General features: G+C 47.4%; 1 protein-coding gene across 1 annotated transcript in view; it reads right to left on the reverse strand.

Moving 5' to 3' along the window:
* The window catches only part of LOC111146558 (thyroglobulin), a 238,337-nt gene that overhangs the window by 134,697 nt on the left and 85,549 nt on the right, over positions 1-18,091 (reverse strand). The window contains exons 30-35 of the mRNA XM_022502145.1: positions 16,544-16,681; positions 15,475-15,651; positions 14,047-14,158; positions 12,113-12,192; positions 11,290-11,433; positions 4,493-4,555 (exon numbers count right to left, since the gene is read on the reverse strand). Coding sequence (XP_022357853.1) covers positions 4,493-4,555; positions 11,290-11,433; positions 12,113-12,192; positions 14,047-14,158; positions 15,475-15,651; positions 16,544-16,681 — 714 coding nt within the window. The remainder of the gene's footprint in view (positions 1-4,492; positions 4,556-11,289; positions 11,434-12,112; positions 12,193-14,046; positions 14,159-15,474; positions 15,652-16,543; positions 16,682-18,091) is intronic.

Genomic DNA, 18,091 nt, shown 5'->3' on the forward strand with positions numbered 1-18,091 from the left:
CACTCACAGCCCCAAGGGAGGGTCTTCGGACAGTTTTAAAGCTCACTGTGCAACTGTGTAAAGACCTTCGGGGATGTGTGGGACCCAAAGCACTCTATTTCTTGGCCCCTGTCCCCCATCCAGCCTCTCCCTGCCCCTTGCTGGTCCCGGGATCCTGAAGGACTTGTATTTCCCTGCATATGTGGGGCCAGTGCTCACCCTGGCCTTCTCTTCATGCACCCCCCTTGCCCAGGGTGCTTTCTATTCCCACCTTGGCATCTGACAGATGCTCAATCCTTCTTTATGACCCAGTGTGGCCATGGTGCACCTGTGGCATTTGCCCTGCCTGTCTGCAGTGAATCTGGGGGGAGCCCTCTTGAACCCCCTCGGTGGTAGGTGGTTCATCTCCTTCAATTCTGACTTTCTGTGCCTTTCTCCTGACCAAAAGTCAGGCTCCTCTATTTGCACTCAAGACCTCCAACACACAGCACAGCACCTCTTCTGGAACGTAAGTGAAAACTCAGAATCCGTCACCCAAGAACCGAACCACATTGAAGTGAAAGATGAGCTGTTTTTCCTTCACACATTTTTCTAAATTGCCCACCCTAGAGCTCGCTGCCCCTTGGTTCCTCACCCATCCCCAAGTGATCCTAAAAAGTTCGAGGGCCAAACGTTGTACAAAGTCTCCTGCCAGCTCACACTCAAGCACAGGTTTCTCTCATCCATCTCACTTCACTGATGGCCATACACCCACTGTATGGAAACCTCTCCAGTGTCTGAGTGCCCCGGGCTGTTTCATACCCCTGGGCCTTTGCACACACAAACCACTCTCTATGAAGGAAAGGCTTTCTGAAACTTGGCCCATTGACAAACTCCTGCCATCTTCAAACCAGCTCGTGTGTTCGAAATCTCCCTGGGACAACATAAAGAAAGTGCTCTAGTACATGGTATGCACCCCAGACAGATATATGAGAGTTCAGAAGCCCTCCTTCACCTTCACACCATCCCCACTGACCAATCAGTGTCTCAGAAGCCCCTCTTCAAAGAGGCTTTGATTGGGTGGTTAAATACACAGACTCATCACAAGAAACAAGGCCAAGCATTAGACATCCAGGCAAGTCTAGGACTGGAATTCTATCTCTGTCACCCTTTCCAGAAACTCAAACCAACCAGACATTCTTATCTAGCTCAGCGAGGGGACAGATGCATGGGGGCTCAAATCCCAGGTGTTCATTTAACCTCTCTGACCCTCCACTCCCTTATTTGAAAGACAGAACTTAATACCATCTAAATTTCTCACGAGCGTTAAGTGATTTGTAAAATATTTGGTGTTTAATAAATATTTCCTTTTCTCCCAGAACAGAAAGTGCATAAAGATAAGCATTTTATACATACATGGTGTGTGCACGCATGTGTGCCCATGCGCGTGTACACACACACTCACACACACACAATCCCTATCAGAATCACGTTGGCATCTCAATACCATGGAGGCAGAATTGTGCTCTCCTCCTGATTCCCACCAAAGGAACACACCCGGACTCCTAATTCCAATTTGGGAACTCTAAGCACAGATGGAATGCCAGCTCTGACATCCCTCCTGCTTCCAAATCACACTTGTCAAAATCACACTTGTTTAAAAATACTGTGACATGTCATTCTGCCTTGGAAAGCTCCGCTCAGATCCACAGCCTGCATGTGTGAAGGGGGAAGCGAAATTCTACGTCCTTTTCCTTCTTGGTTGGGGCCTTCAAGTCCCAGGAATACCAATGATCACGAAACCAGAGTGGAAGCACTCTCGTCACCTGAGGGCAGACATGCTCTGATTTGTTCCTATCGCACAGTACGCCTCTGACATTCAGAGACGGAAATGAACTCACTGCCTGCGAGGGTGCCACTAGGAACAGCTGTTGGAGACCAATGTGACAACACAAACCTGGAGTCTTAAAATACAAAGTTGTCAAACCCAGTAATGGTGCTTTGGAGAATGTGCCCCTGAGAGGTAACCTAGATGTTGGGAAGAGCTTTATGTACTCAGGGATTCACTGCAGCACTTCTGTACTGGGGAAGCGTCATAAACAATCAAATGTCCAAAAACAGAGGAACGAGTTAGTGAAGGGCAGCATGTCTACCTGGTCAAAGAGTACAGAAACCATTGCTAATTGACACCAACCTGCCTTTACCTGCTTCCTCCTCACCAGATGGGAAGCATCGTGACAGAGGAATGAATGAATGAATGAATGGATGAATGAATATACATGTATGAACGAGCATATGCATATGTGAATACATGATTTAGAGAGATCTATAATAATTTGGAAATATACACAGGATGCTCTATTCGTTAAAAGCAAAAGAGTAACATCGTGGAGAGCTTACAACTACCTGAGACCACAGAATAAGTCTAAAGAGATTAGAAGCAAATAAAGCAATGTTTGAACTGGCATGACTTCTATGTGACTCTGTGATTTTTGTCTTCTCTATTTCTGCATTGTTTGAATTTTCTACAACTAACCGATATTAAAAGAGGAGATTTGGGTCTCTCGAGATTTGGGTGAAGATCAAATGATTAGTGCAGTGCTGAGGACAAAATGGAGCCTTCGCTAAATGTTAAAAAACTTCAAAAGAGACTATATTCTCGCATTTAATTAAATGCAGCACAATTTCTCTTCTTTCCCTCCTATAAAATGAAGTAAAGGGAATGAGCAAAGAGCAGGTAAGGGAATTGAACACATTTTTCAGGGGGGAGAGGAAGAGGGAGGTGTGTTAACAGCCATGTTAGCGGGGAGAAGCTAATCCCCAGGTGCCTGCAGAGCACCTGTCTGACCTGTCTGTTCCACAGGCCCCCCAGGAAGCCCAGGAAGGACGAGGTGTCATGGAAGGCAGAGTTGGAACATGGGGCTGAAGCAGAACTATGAGCCACCCACACACAGTGACTGGTAATGGAAACAGGAGAACGTTCTCACTCTGTGGGGCTCCCCCGTGAGCCATATGTATGTGGACAGAGCAAGTAATACTCACTCTTGTTTTGACCCCAAGTCCTGACATTACTACATGTTGCAAATGAAGGGGGAACATTGGAAAGGGTGATAAAAGAGAAGACCAAATCCTCCCCCATTCAAGCCAGGAACTCAACAGTAGCTTCCAAGATGGACAAATCAAGAAATAGCAGGATCCTCGTGTTATTTAGAATCAGAGAGACCAGGAAGAGACTAGACACCTCTAAGAGTTAAACGAGGTAGGTTCTGGGAGCAGAAGTGGCAGGCGGTAGAACTGAGACAAGGAACCAGTTGGGTTTTTTTCAACCATAAATCTTTGAGGACAATTTGATTATTTCAATTGCTTTTACATTATCTTGATAAAAGTTGATATCAACTTTGACCACAGTCTGGCTGGGAAATGTATTCCCTGCTTGGCCTTGGGTGTGTCAACCAATCCTAAGCGACCCCCTCCCTGTCCACCATCCACGACTCGGCAAATGGTGACTCCTACGTCACAGCCCTTCAAAATGCGGCCACCATGCAATACCTGTACAACTCTCACACCCAAAGTCCTAGACATAAAGTCTTCAACTGTTTAGACACAGATACAATTCTGTAGAGAATGTGCCGGAAAAAATATCCACGTGTGCATACAATCTCCAAAGTTAGCTCTTTAAACTTGGTGGAAGCAGCTCATAACCTGGGTTGTTGAGGACGTTTACACTTTTAGCCACAGCCTTGGCTAAGTGATACCCTCCTACACAAGGTACATTCTGTCTCTTCAACCAGGATCGTAATGACAGGTGTCTGGAGCTCTTCAGACATCATGTCACAGGACGGGAATTAACGTCGTCGCTTGGGCCCTTGCAGTCATTTCCTGACTTAAGGAAGGCAGAACCAGGATGTGCATCAAGGCCCACGCTCACCTGCCCTGAGCCCACCCCAGTCCCACACTTCCTGCTGCCTTGTGACCAGACAAGACTGTGCTGGTGGGGCCGTACGCCATGTGCAGGACCAGGTGGCAGCTTCAGTCTGGGCCGTGGTCCCGGGTGTAAGACCCTGCCTCAGATGTTCCTGTGCCACCCAGCTGGCTGAGGACTGCAAGTCCCTGCTTCTCTGCACTAAGAGATGGCTAGTTCTTCCTTCTGGGGACAAAAGAGTCACCATTCTTGACATTGCCCCAGGACAGGGCAGGTGTAGGCATTTTTGGACTGGGTGAAAATAATCCTTGGAAAGAAATGTGCAGAAACCGGACTAAACCCTCCTCGGCTTCCAGTGGATTACACTAGTCAGTCAAGGCATTTCAGTCAAGGTCCCATTTATTCCCTGGGAGCAGGTTTTCTCATCTGTGAAATGGGCATGGTGCCAGCATTGCCCTATCTACCTATGTGTGCAGTTGACAGGAGCTTGAATTAACCAAGACGAGAGGGCCGTGCGAGCTATCCACAGTGTGCAAAACTAAGGGGAAGAGGAGAAGACTCTCCAGGGAAGTGGATCTCTCCTCAGAGAGGTGGAAAAGACCATGCGCTTACCTTTCTCTGGGAGGGAAGGCAGAACCACCGGGGGGCAAAAACTGGGAGCATCATCCTGAGCAACTGAAAAGAAGAAGAGGCAGCCTTTTAGCTCCCCTACACATTCAAAGGCATTAACAGAGGTTCAGAGGTGATGGCGAAATCACACCTGCAAGGCAGGAAGGCTGTGTTCAGCTCCCGGAGACATCCTGAATCGGTCAGGATGGACTAGGTTGGGCTGAGGGGACAATCACATCTCAGTGGCTTAAAACCACCATGCAGGAGGGTCTGTCCCTTATACCTCATATCCACAGCAGGTGGGCTGGAGTTTGGTTCCATGTCATCCCCTCCCAGATCCCGGGTGGAAGAGGGCTCCACCATGCCCCTGGTTTCCACAACAGCAGGGAAAAAGAAACACAGCAAACTTCACTCTTGCTCTATGGCTTCTGCCTACAAAGGACACACACCTCATTTGCACACATGTCCCTGACCAAAGCCAGTAGTGAGTCTGGGGGGGTGAACAGGTGCAGTCCTGCCCTGTTCCAGGGACAGGTGGAGAACAGCACATGTGCTCACAGCCATAATTTCCTGACTCTTCACTTGGTCCAGAAACTAAACCCCTCCAAGCCTATTTCCACATGTGCACAATGAGGCTAATACAAGTCCACCTTGAGAATGACCATGAGGCTGGTAGGAGATAATGGAGCGCCAGGCATGGGTAAGAGCTGGACCTGAATCTCTGTGTGCCACTTAGAAACAGTGTGGAGGGACAAGTCATCTGACTTTTCTAGACCCAGTGTCAGGACTGATAAAAGGAGGATGCTGTGAAAAATTAAATGAGACATCAGGCGTACTAAGTAGGTGATCTGTAAGTGCTAGCTATCTTCTTCCCCTCATTCTCACCATACTGAACAGGTCTAAAGCTCCATCAGTATTTTCTCCCAGGGGCCCAGACTAATCTCCATGCTTGTCCAGCTGCAGGGGTAGGAGCAGCAGTCAAGGGTGAGGCTCTGGGGTCAGAGGCCCAGGGCAGCATTGGCTTGGATGCTTCCGTATGTGTGACCTCAAAAAGTTACCTCAACTCCCTGTTTTCAGCATCCTTGTCTATAAAATAGGGGTTACAACAATATATATCTCAGGCCTGTAAGGTTTAGATGAGTTGGCACATGTAAAGATTTAGGCATGCAGTAGGCACTCAATAAATGCTGGCCGTTATTCGCTCTTAACATTGCCCTTCTGCAGTGACACAATTTGCCACTGTTATCCTCCTCTGCCTCCTGAAAATCCTTAGATTAGAGTCATGCCCTAATCTGGCCTAAAGTGCCACCTCTCCCTTCCCTTCTTCACTTTGGCCCAGTGAGCCATGACCCAGCCTTTCTCGGTTCTAGAACCTCCAGTTGTGCTGGATTTTTTTTTTTTTTTCTTGGTTTCACCTGCCTGGAAACATCCACTGCCTCCCAGGCATCATTCTAAGACCCTGGTTCTGCCCCCACAGTGTCTGATTCAGCAGGTCCTGGGGTTCTAGGTGGGGCACATAATCTGGCATTTTTTTTTAAAGATTTTATTCATTCATTTGATAGACAGAGATCACAGTAGGCAGAGAGGCAGGCAGAGAGAGAGAGGAGGAAGCAGGCTCCCCACTGAGCAGAGAGCCCAACATGGGGCTCGATCCCAGAACCCCAGGACCACAACCCGATCCAAAGGCAGAGGCTTTAACCCACCAAGCCACCCAGGCGCCCCTAATCTGGAATTTCTAACAAGTTCTCAGGGACACACTTTGGGGACCACGGAGCTCTGGTTTCGGTCATCCAACATTCTGTGAGCTCCTCAGGCGACATTCAGAACTGCTAACCACCGTCATGCCCTACTACACCCAGCAGGCCAGCTTGGTTTGTGTGTTGAAATATTTGTCTTTCCTGGAAGAGAGTGGTTCTCAGAGCAAAGGTCCTAAGACTGAGTGAAGTCTTCAGAGAACAATGAGACCATCTTGTCAAGGGCATTCAAATGTTCTCACCCTCGGACTCAGTAACTCTGCTTCTGGAAATCTATCTTGGAATCAAGGTAAGGGCAGCCTGCCAAGGAGTCCTGCAATTGTACTGTATTATATGGTGTATTGTGTCATACTGTACTGTAAGGAAGGCATGTGGCATACACAGAGCACACAGTGTATTTTATTGTACCGCAGACCACTGGGAAATATAGAAATGTCTAATGTCACGGAGGCATTAGGCGAGCCAGAGCCCATTCCCAGGAGCCCCACCATGCAGCTCATCTCAGCACAGAACAGATCACATGACTCTACTGTTGTTTTTTCTTTCCTTACTTTTCGTCACCTCCTATAGTATTTCTTAATAGGATTGTGCCTTTGGGATAAGACAGAGAGCAAGCTGGTAGCCTAAGTGGCCATGGTGGGGACATTTACACCATGGCAAATCAGGGCTTCCCCTCTCCCTTGCCACCTGTGAAACCCTGGTCAGCCCAGCACAGAACGGGGGTGACAGCAGGCCCTACTGCATTGGGTTGCTTGGGGACTAAGAAAGATGTTGCTGCAAAATGTTGGCTTGGTGCCCAGAGCCAGCTTGGTGCTGAGGACCAGGCTGGATGTGAGTGAGAATGGAGAGTGGACCGTTCTGTATCACTGCCTACAGGTGGCCGTTTCCACGAGGACTGTAAGGAGGCATAATGAGAAGCATTTTTCATTTCCTTCCCAGGTTATGTTCCCACATCTAGAATCGCTACAAGGTCCAAGTACATTTGCTTAGCACAGGGCGGGAACCATGTGGCTTCGACTGTTTTTTGTTTTTTGTTTTTTTTTTAGACGCCACACTTGACTTTACAAAGAAATCAGAGACCCTGTGCCTGTTGCAGGCCATGCACAGCTGGGGAGAGAACAGGTCGCCCTAGTTGTCTTCAAAGGGCAAACGGAAGGTACCAGTGCCCCCGAGGCCCTCCCCTTCCAGAAAACCCTGGGCTCTGGGGCACTGCCAGACCAGCTGCCCAGCTACTCCCCTCCTGGATGCGAAGAATGCTAGCTCCAGGGTCCTACTGCCAGGAAGGGGCTGCCAACAGCCTCATTTGCATACAGAGTCGTTCAGCATCAAGTTCAGCTCTGAGCTGACACATGGTACTTTCTGTGCACTGTGGACAGTAAAATCAGATAGGGCACTGCCGTGGGCTCTCTCGTGTCCCCTCTTGGTGCTCTCTGCTCCTGGATCCCAGGAGGCTAAGCTCTGGCCTTTGTTCTGTGAGCAGCCTGGTATGGAGGTTATGGTGTGATTGCCCAATGGCCTGCAGGCAGGTCTCTGAAGGCCTGAGGGCTGTGAGGGCAGGACCATGGTGCACCCCACCTCCACGGCCTGATGCCTGTCCCCACACAGTGGCCACTGCTCCCTTCAGCATGCTCTTCTTCATCTACATCCAGATTTGCCCTGGAGCCACTTTTGCATAATCCTTTCTGTGTTCCAGAAGCTCCCGTGGATCCTGCCACAGGAACACTGGCCTGGGGGTAAGCTCTGTCCTCATGTCCCTGAGTAGCTCTCTGATTACAGAGAATAATTGTCTCCTCACAAGGAGAGAGGAATAGAGCCAACTTCACAGGGAGGTAATAAATCAGTACAGGAGGGACGCGCTCTTGTGACATAAAGTCCAAGCTTCAGAGATGTTCTGTCTCTCTCACACCTGCATCCTCAGCCCAGCTAACTGCTCCGCAGGCAGGAACTTCTGCCTCTCAGGCTCCCACACTGTTTGACGTGCAGTAGGAACTCAGTGAGTATCACTTCCTTTCTCCTTCCTCAGGGCTAGTTCTTCGGAAAGGAGACCTGTGTTAGGCCTCTTGTGTCTGGCTTTCAGGCTGGGGGCTCACCAGGGCCCTGGGGTAAACACTCAGTACAGATGTCAGTACACTAAGTGGCCAAGCCATGGTTCAGAAGCAAGAGCGAAGTCTATTACAGAAATTCTTGCAAAGGATTTTTCTGGAAAAACTAATGCTTCATGTGCAGGATGGATGGAGAAGGGAAGATCAGGGTCTTATGCCCCCTTCAAGGTACAGGCAGGCAAATGACAGAGCCAAAGTTCAGACCTAGTTCTTTCTGATGGGCTCAATAATTATGGTATATAGTTGGGTGCACAAGACACAATTTCTGTGTGACTTTAGGCAAGTGACTTAACCTCCCTGGACCTCCCTTTCCTCATCTCACAGTGGTTATGAAGATTAGACAAGCTACTGCTTTATCCAGCCAACCACACGGGAAGAGTGCAAGGAATATAGGCTGGGCTGGTAACACCAAAGGCCTTGGGCATGGTCCGCACTCAGTCAGAGCTCGCTGAAAGAGAGCACCACTGGGAATACTTAATGCCCTGGCCTGGAGTTTCTGGACAGACTCTGAGTCCCCAGCCTGACCCTACAAAATATATATTGGCAAAAGCTAGTGGTCTGTGCCGTCAGATGAGAAGAAACAGAATAGATGGGATGAGTCGGGACAATGAGCATTTTGGTTTCTTTGCTTTGCCAACTTCTGCTATGATGTTGCAATGTTCCGGTCTGATTCCCATGATCTTTCTGAACAAATGACTTACTTCTTAAGCTTCTTTTTACCCAACTCTTCCCTGAGCAATATGAAGATGCAAAATGACATTTTTCAGTCTTTGGTAGGGTGAGGAGATGGGAAGAGGGATGGGAGGAGAGATGGGAAGGGAGGTTCTGCAGGGTAAGAGTTCTGTTTCAAAGCCCCCCCAATACTCACAGCTAGCCTTGGGTCTCCCAAGAGGCTGCTGTTCTCAGCAGGCACTCCCTTCTCCCCTGTCCCTGTGAGTTAGTAAAAGCCTACATAGAACATTCTTCTCTAAATAGAGACCCAGTGAGACTCTTGTCATACAACTCTGAGGTTTTTCCTAAAATAAATCAAGATGTTAAAATAAAACTAAAAAGCATTACCCTAACACTGGTGAATTCAGACCAAGGATCGGTCACAGGATTCTCAAGGTAGACATCAACAGGGAAGATTCTGTTCAACCTGCTAATAATTAACTCCAAATAAATCTGCCCTGAAGCCAAGGAATGCCTTGGGGATTAGTAGGCTCATGAACAAGGGCCAAGGGCCAGATTCCACCAAGGAACCCCATTCCGGCCCCTCAAGTAGAAGATGGCTCTGGAACCAGAGGCCAAATCATTGACTTTTGGTCTATTAGCTTATTAGTCAGTTTTATTTTGTGTTCTTCATTGTACTAGTCAATTGCTTATTAATTAATTGAGTTAGCAGAAAACCAGTCAGACAAAGGGTCTGGACATTTTCCCATCTGATCTCTCATTGGATATCGAAGACCCACCAGCCAGCATGGAAATGGAGGAGAGTGAAGTTTGGGGTCATGAGCTCTGGGCTTTCAACCTGACTCTCGCTGTGTGGTTTGGTTGGGTAGCTTCAACTTTCTATGCCATTCTCTCTTCATCTTGAAATGGAGGAAATAATGCCTACTCCACAGGGCACCAGGCTTAGTGAATTATACACCCATGTAGAAGAACCAGCACAAGCAGGGACACATCACACATGTGAACGCACAGCAGACCCATGAATAATATCGGTCTCCTCTCCTTCCCTCCTTTGAGCAATGTGTTGTATTGGGTGATATGAAGAATACAGAGATCAAAGTTAAGGATCTCTAAGATTCCTCCAAGCCAGAAATCACAGGACTCTCATTTCCAGCGCAGGTGCCCCAGGAGGGCCAGCATCTGTCTTATCATCAACTCTGAAACTAATGAGGAAGCCACTAGTAGGAGAGACCAGAGATAATGAACCTCAGCTCAGCCTCTCCATTGGACACCTACTCAGACAGGGTTTTCAATCTCTTTGTATCTGAGACATCTTTATGAATTTGCTTCTGGGACACAGGGGGATGATGTCCAGTCTCCATGCAACTCCCCACTGTTCCCGAGAGTACCCACACTGATACACACTTGGAAGGTAGGAGCTGGTAAGACCGGAGTGAGTATCACTCATTGTTTTACCAACAGAGAAATGGAGGAAAGGGAAGAGTTTTCCAAAGACAAACCCACAGTAGATGACAGAGTTGGGAAGACATTAGTATCTCTTCATTTGAGTGTAGGAGCTTCTCCATCACAACATGCAAACCATTCATTCATTCACCACTTTCAAATTGAGCTCCTAAAATGTGCTGGGATATATTCAGCACAGATGTGTGAAGTGTCCACACTGACACAACCCTGCCTTCACCCTGAAATCTCAACTCCATGTATGTTGTCAAATATACATTGGTGCCCCTCTTTCCTGTCCCAAGACTGCCATGTGTTTCTACTATCCTGATTAACTATCAAGTTTCAAAAAACAAGGGACCTTGACAGAGGGCACATCTGTTGGTTTCCCCTGGCCGGTAATAACACCTTAACTGTACCTTGGGGACCCTCCTCTCCCTCAGTGCATCCAGTCTTGCTGGGACTGTCACTCAAGCCTTCCCACCTTCCCTCTAGCAATGGGAGAATGCATAGCCCAAGCTGGGCCAGTATCTCTCCCTTGAATTTAAAGTTTGACTATAACCACCAAAACCTGATGATGGAGATGCATCCATCCCTTCCTGCTGAATGCATCCATGTCGCTGAGACCTAGCGAGTCATCTTTTCTTTGAGTCCATCAGCAGACTTCTAATAAATTCCTTTTCTGCCTACACTGAACAGAATCAATTTCTGTCATGTGTACCCAATGAATCCCAGCTAATCTACTTCCCAGCCTAAGCACATCATCCTAATACATGGTTAGGAAATGGTCAACTAAAGACTCCCACACAGCTGGTTGGGATGGGTCACTCACCAGGTTTCTCGTACCATCCGAAGGGATAGGTACGGACCTCTGTGTCAGAGGAGCCACAGTCCAAAATGCGCCAGGCTCCTCCGTTTTCCTCAGTGCACATCTGAAATCCCAGGCTGTTTAGAGTTAGGCATGTCACTTCTCCTCCTGGAGCAAAGAGGAACCAGGACCAGGAAAATGATCACGATGGAAGACTGTATCTGAATGAGAGAAATTCTGCAAACTCATCATTCCCCAGTAGATATTTGGGGTGTTCTACCATATTCCAGGTGGGACCTTAGTCACTGATGAAAAACCTGTACCGCAATGAGCTTCTGGTCTAAGAACACAGGGATGGAGGCAGCTGGTCCTCATGGGGCACCCGTCATGTGCCCAGGGCTGTGCTAGGGCCCTGTTTGCACCATATCACTGGATCATGTAACACCATTAGGGGATAGCATTTGTATCCTTATTTGCAGATAAGGGATGCTGAGACTCTGGGATTAAGTGGCTTTCCCAGGATCCCACCCCTAGGAAGTGACTGAATCAAGTTTCAACTCAGGTCATATGGATGGATCCAGAGTTCATCTACCCCGGCTGCCTGAGTTGAGTCTTAGATGAGACGGGAGTATGGAAGGAGGCCATTTCAGCAGGGCAGGAGTGCCAGTGGGCCAGGACCTACACTAGCTATCCCAGTGATTAACCACCTCCCTCTCCCTGGCCCCACTTTCCATCTGGGAACAAGAATCACGCCTCCCCATCCAGCACAAGAAGACCAGAGGTGTGAGCATGCTTTCCAGGCTGCAAAGAGCTGCACACAGGCAGGCAGAATTATTATCGCTATTACCTTTTGACTGGGAAACATTGAGAAAGCCAAAGCCGGTGCAACACGGGTCCACATCACACAGCCGTTCACATTCGAAGAAGCTGGCATGAGAACAGAAAGAGAGGGCAAGAGGGTTTGTGTGGGTGGCCCAGGACCTACGGAGTTACAGTCATTCTTATTTCTGGGTGTTCCTTTCTTCATGACTCCCTAAAGTGGGGGGTGCTTTGGTCAGTATGCATGAGTGGATTCCTAGCTTTGAGTTCCTTCTGAAAACAGAATTCAACTCTTTTCTCCTTCATTCATTGGCTTATTCATTCACCAAGCATTTATTCTCTGCCTGCTATGTGCCAGTTTTTAAGCCAAGCTCACCTAGCATCAGAATGTGCCCCTACAATCCTTTCATATTGGGAGAAAGTCCAGTCTGGGGCTATGGGAAAAGAATGAGATGGTAGTGAAGGCATCTGCAGAAATGGGGGATTCTGTAAGCTTATAGTCGGAGTGACACAACCAGGTGTCTGTTGCCAAAGACCAGCACTTGTCCCCTGACCCAGCTTCCTGCCATATCCACTCTGCAGTGTAGGCTAATTACACTTCAGGAACATGCCCCTGTTTGTTGGGTCAGCACATCCAGGCCCCATCCCAGGACATAATTTCCTTAATAACTCAGGTGGCTGCTAGACCCCACCTTCAGCTTCTACGACCATTCCTGGAGAAACTTAGTGGGTCCAAGCCAATGTTCCTGGGCTCAGTTCTAACTTCTCTCACCCTGACCACATGTCCCAGCTCTGATCACTTATTTCTGATCCCTGAGGACTCACTCAACCCCTCAGCTCCTTTTTGGAGTGGGGACCTTGCCTCGTTCTTGCCATTCTCCTGCCTGGTTTTAGGAGTCCTGAACCCATCCCAGAAGTCACATCCCAGTGGATAAAACCTCCCTGTCTTGGGCAGTTTTTCCAGTGCTGACTGCATCTCTTCCCTGACTCCTGTGGGCTCTTACCCCATGGTTTCCTCTCCCAGAGTCCTGCCCATCTACCCACCAGCCCACCCATCACTTTGTTCTCCTTTTTTGGAAGCCCAATTCTAAGTTCCAGCCTGGATGAGATGCTTTCCCATGGCACCACCATTCTCTGAGTCCCCAACACCAGGATCAGACTGATCCCTTGTTCCATCCCCCCTTCTCTAACCTGTCCCATCCTCATGGGCAGCATCCTGCCATATCTTAAGGTCACCCTGTAACACTTTTTTAAGTCACCTTCAGAAGCAAATCTTCAACACCAGCAACATGACACAGTTTCATCGATCAATAACACTTCGTAGACCAAAAGATCATAGACCAGTGACTCTCAAATTCCAAAGTAGAAAAGAATCACCAGGAGGAGAATCTTACTTAAAATTCAGATTCTTGAGCCCCATCCCAGGAAATGATGATTCAGTAGGTCCAGGGAAGGACCCAGGTTTGTAAAAAGTCCTCTTGGTGATTCTGGTTGGTGAGATCCATAGACTGGGCTGACAGAAATGTCACCTTCAATTAAAACAAGTAAATCACAGCTAACTAACTAAATATATCATAACATACTTTTAAAAATAATAAGTCAAATTAAAAGTCCTTATAATCTTATGATCCTATTAAAGGTTCTACTGGCTCTCCAGATTCTGCATACAACACAGTGAGACTTGGCTGATTCGGTTTATTACTGTGTTTGACAATTGTTTTTGATAAGATATGGGTCAGTGTTTCCCTTTTGTGTCAGCTGACTTGGAGTTCAGGACTAAATTTTGTGTTTCGTTAACTTAGCCACAGTTTTTAGGTGTGGCCACCTCCTCATGACCTTCTCACTCTTTGCTTTGGGTTTACAGTTTTTTATGTGTGTGCCTTTAACTGATATTAAGTTGTTATCTTCATGGATATAGAAAAGTCTTAATAATAAATACTTAAGGGGACTGAAGTAGCTTACCCATTTGAAATGGATTTTTCAGACATGGGCACTTTGTTTCTAATGGAAATTCCCGTCAGTGTTTGAAATGGCAGGCGAGTGTAGAAGTTCTTCACTTTATCTCTCAGTACAACTATATAGGGGAAGAAATAAATTATATTATTTAGGAAGAAACTTGTCGTATCCATGAAAATATGAGGATGAGTATGTGTATATCAGATCGAGAGCTTCCAGTTAAAGATGGTGTATTGAACTCACATGCCTACCCTTTGCTCTCCTCCCAAATCTCACTAAAATAACAGTCAGGGGAATTTTGTAAAGGATCACACCCACAAGGATAAAGAAAATAGAAGAGGGGATAGATCAACAAAGTTCTAGAATCTAGAAAGCGCACAGAAGAGTATGAAGTTGAATTTGTAGACTAAGAAAGCTGAATCCTCAATTTTTCTGTGGCAAGAACAAGAAACAACTTTATTCACCTTCTGGAATCCCCAAAAGTTTAAGCATTGGCATCACTGGGATGATGGTGGACTAAACTAGGATAGGCTGGAAATTTCCTTAAGAAGCAATGAGGTCTCCAGATGTCTTTGTCTCTTTTGCACAGGAGACAAGTGTCCTCTCCCCACCATAGAAGAAGGAGGAAGGTTTATTCTCCAGAGAGTACAAAAAAGAGATGATCTCTTGGGTGCAACAGGTGGACTGCCCATCGTGGTGGGAGTCCCACACTGAAACTAGGGGATTCATTCAAGTTCATCCACAAGGTGAAGGTTGAGAATCTCATCTTCCAATCTAATCTGGCGTCCAAACAAATAGCAGCCAGGTTCATGGTGCCACCTTGATATTATAAGATTCCTACACAGGAAAGACTTAAAAATAATGACCTGAGGGATTCCCCAAAGGGTGGCCCAACTAGACTACCCTACAGGGAAACTTCAAGTCAGCAAGCTCTCACTACATACTCCAAGCCTGCCAATTAGTTTCTGGGCCCCTATCTTATATTTGAGTGTAAAATCAAAGGTTGCAGATATGTAAGAGAGACCTCCAGAACAGGTAGAACAGTAAGTGAAGCATGATAACATCTTGGCAGAAATAGAGGCTGAACAAGGGGAAAAAAATCCCTCCCCCCCAAAATAGTCTTATTAATGTCTTTGGAGGAAACAAATCAACTGTTATCTTGTTAAAGCCACTGCTGGCATTTTCTGTAGTATACAGTGAAATGGAATTTTAACTCATATGTGCATTAACAGTGTTTTTTTCTAAGGAGTGGGAGTGCAGAACAGGATTGTTCTCCATCATCAGCTTCATGCATTTCTAAATGGCTTCACATTGCTACAAGGAGCATGAGTAACCCTAATTTTAAAAAGAATAAGTTAATCTGGGTATTTCTAAAACCACAGAGCCCAGAGCCCACTAGAAAAGCAGTTTGTGCAGATCCCACCAAGTACTCACCTTTCTTCCGGAACAAAGTCTTTGGCCTGTGAGGCAGGATCAGTCTGCAGCCCTTGGGATTGGACTCCACGACATCATTACACACCTGGGCCTCTGGGTAGAGGACACAAGTGAAATATAAGGGTGCATTGTCTGTTATCTCTGCCAGCTGACAGAAAGAGGACTCCTGGACACAGCCTGCAAAAAAGAGAGTGATGGGTTTTAGTCCTTGGGAGGCCTGCAGGAAAGGAACCTCTACAGGATCTACAAGGAAGAAATGCCTGGTAGGGATTCTTCCTGGGAAGACAGAGGCCCAGGAGAGTCGAGACTACCAAGTCTGGAAGGTCCAAGAAAAAATACTGGGGTTCTACGAGCTGGAGAGAGGACTCTCCATCAAACTGAGAGCCCATGTGGCTCTGAATAAAAGCAGAGTCTAGCAGGGTGAGGAGTGAGCTGTACACACAGAAATGCAGGAGAACCAGGGCAATACTCCATTGGATCTACCCAAGACCATCTCAGAGGCAGTTGAAATATTCAGACCAAAGGCCACAGGACTGTAAAAACTTTGTGAACTCTGTGAATGATCTTGCCTGCTCCCACTACCACGTCAGACTTTCCCACTGGTATATGGTAGCTCCCTCACAGGGAGGGGTCATAGTTAATTCATTTTCTTTTTTTTTTTTTTTTTTCTCATCTCCAAGGTCAAACACAAGGCTTAGAACATAGCACATGCTAAACATAGCACATGCCTGCTGAGTAAAGGATGGATGGATGGATGGATGGATGGATGATGGATGAATGGATGGATGGATGATGGATGGATAGATGGATAGTGGATGAAGGGATGAATAGATTGATGGAAGGATGATAGGTTCTTGGAGTAAAGTAGAGATTATCTATCATATAAGCTTCTTGAAGATACAGGTTATGTCCTGTCTTTCTTCAGTATTACTGATGGTACAATACTGAAGTGATCCCTGAGTTATGCCATTGAGTTTCATCATATCTTTTTATCGAGAGTTGTTAACCAGGTCTGTGTTGCCTGATCAAAGAATCTAGAAGGGGAAGGATGAGGTCAGAGGATACTTACGAGACAGACACCATAGGTTTGCCTGCTGAGGTGAAAACACATGTTTGAAAAGCCAGTGCTGCTGGATGGGCAGGGATCGGCTTCCATTGACAGTGACCTGGTTAAGGTCCACAGGGGAGAAAAGGTCTGTTGCCAAATCTAAAAAGGAAGGAGAGAGTCAACTTCCTTTGCTTTATCTCCACAATGAGTTTCTCTTTCTGTCTCCCACCATCCCTCTCTCGCTCTCTCTCTCTCTCTCTCTCTCTCTCTCTCTCTCACACACACACACACACACACACACACACACACACTTTCTTTAGGTGGTGTGAACTCAGGGCATGTCTGGAGGCCATGTGGCTGGGAGTCAAGCCAGGCAGGAAGAGTCCAGAAGGTTTCAGACAGTCCTAAAAATTACAGAGTTGCAAACTCTTAGACTCTTAGTTTGGAAGAAATCTTAGGAGCCATCTGGTTCCAAAAGACAGGATTTCCGTCTGTTGCCCCCACAGCCTGCGTGACATGTCTGGGCTGACCACAGCGCCGTACTCCACCATTAAGAAGTTATGGAGTCAAAGCTGTCACTTCGAACCACTGATGCTCCTATCTTTTGTGGAGTCAAATCTATCACTGTGAACCATTGATGCTCCTATCTTTTGAAGCCACACAGAAGTCCTAGCTCTCTCCCAAATGGCAGCCTTCATCTGCTCAGACAGCTTTCAGCTCTGCTCTGCCTCGAACCATGAAAGCTCCAGCTTGACTATCCCTTAGTCTCTCCTTATATCTTCATGTGCCATGATCACTCACTGAAGGCTCTTTCTGGGTGCCGTGCTGCCCATAGGACAGAAGTCCAAGCTTTCTTCTTGGTCCAGGCTCTACCCGTGTCTTAAGATTTATCTCCAATTGCTTCAATTTACACTCCTGAAGCCTTGCCACACTGCTTGCTCCCAGGACTACTGTTCATGCTTACCCCTCTTCCTCACCTACCAAGTCCTCCTGTGCCTCAAGGTCAATGCTGTTCCCTCCTTCTCTGATGTTCTGTAGCCCTATAAAGAGGCTCTCCAGTGCTGAAGGGCTCAGTGTTCTAGGCCCAGGGGTGAAGGGCTGATTTCTGCCCTTCATGAGAGCTCTGACTTGGTAGAGGTGCTTACTCTGGGGACATGACACAGTTCAAGGAGTTGAGCCGGGGCCCATTTACAGGCCTTGCCAGATAGGAGGCTCTCCTTGCTGGCTTCCCTCTGCAGGTCTCAAACACTCAGACTAACTGAAGTGACCTGGAGCGGAAAGGGGAGAATTCCTCACTGTGCCCTGAATGGTGAGGCCATTCAGAGGAACACCGAAGTGCACAGGCCAGGTAAACAAGGCAGGGAAGTGGCCCTGGGCACGGCCAGACAGGAGTGGATCAAAGGGGTGACTCCTTCAGGGGCGTTATCTTCCTCAGCCCAGGAATGTAATCAGCTGAGAAAGGGAAAAACGAGCTGAGCTGGGTCTATTCACCCTGATTTCCTCCAAGGTCTTGGGCGTGGGGCCCAGCTCCCCTTCTGGTGAGGGGACTTGGGGGGGGTCCTTCCTGTG

The sequence above is a fragment of the Enhydra lutris genome, unplaced genomic scaffold (genome assembly GCF_002288905.1).
Source record: "Enhydra lutris kenyoni isolate GAN:26980312 unplaced genomic scaffold, ASM228890v2 scaffoldscaffold14, whole genome shotgun sequence".
NCBI classification, from domain to species: domain Eukaryota; kingdom Metazoa; phylum Chordata; class Mammalia; order Carnivora; family Mustelidae; genus Enhydra; species Enhydra lutris.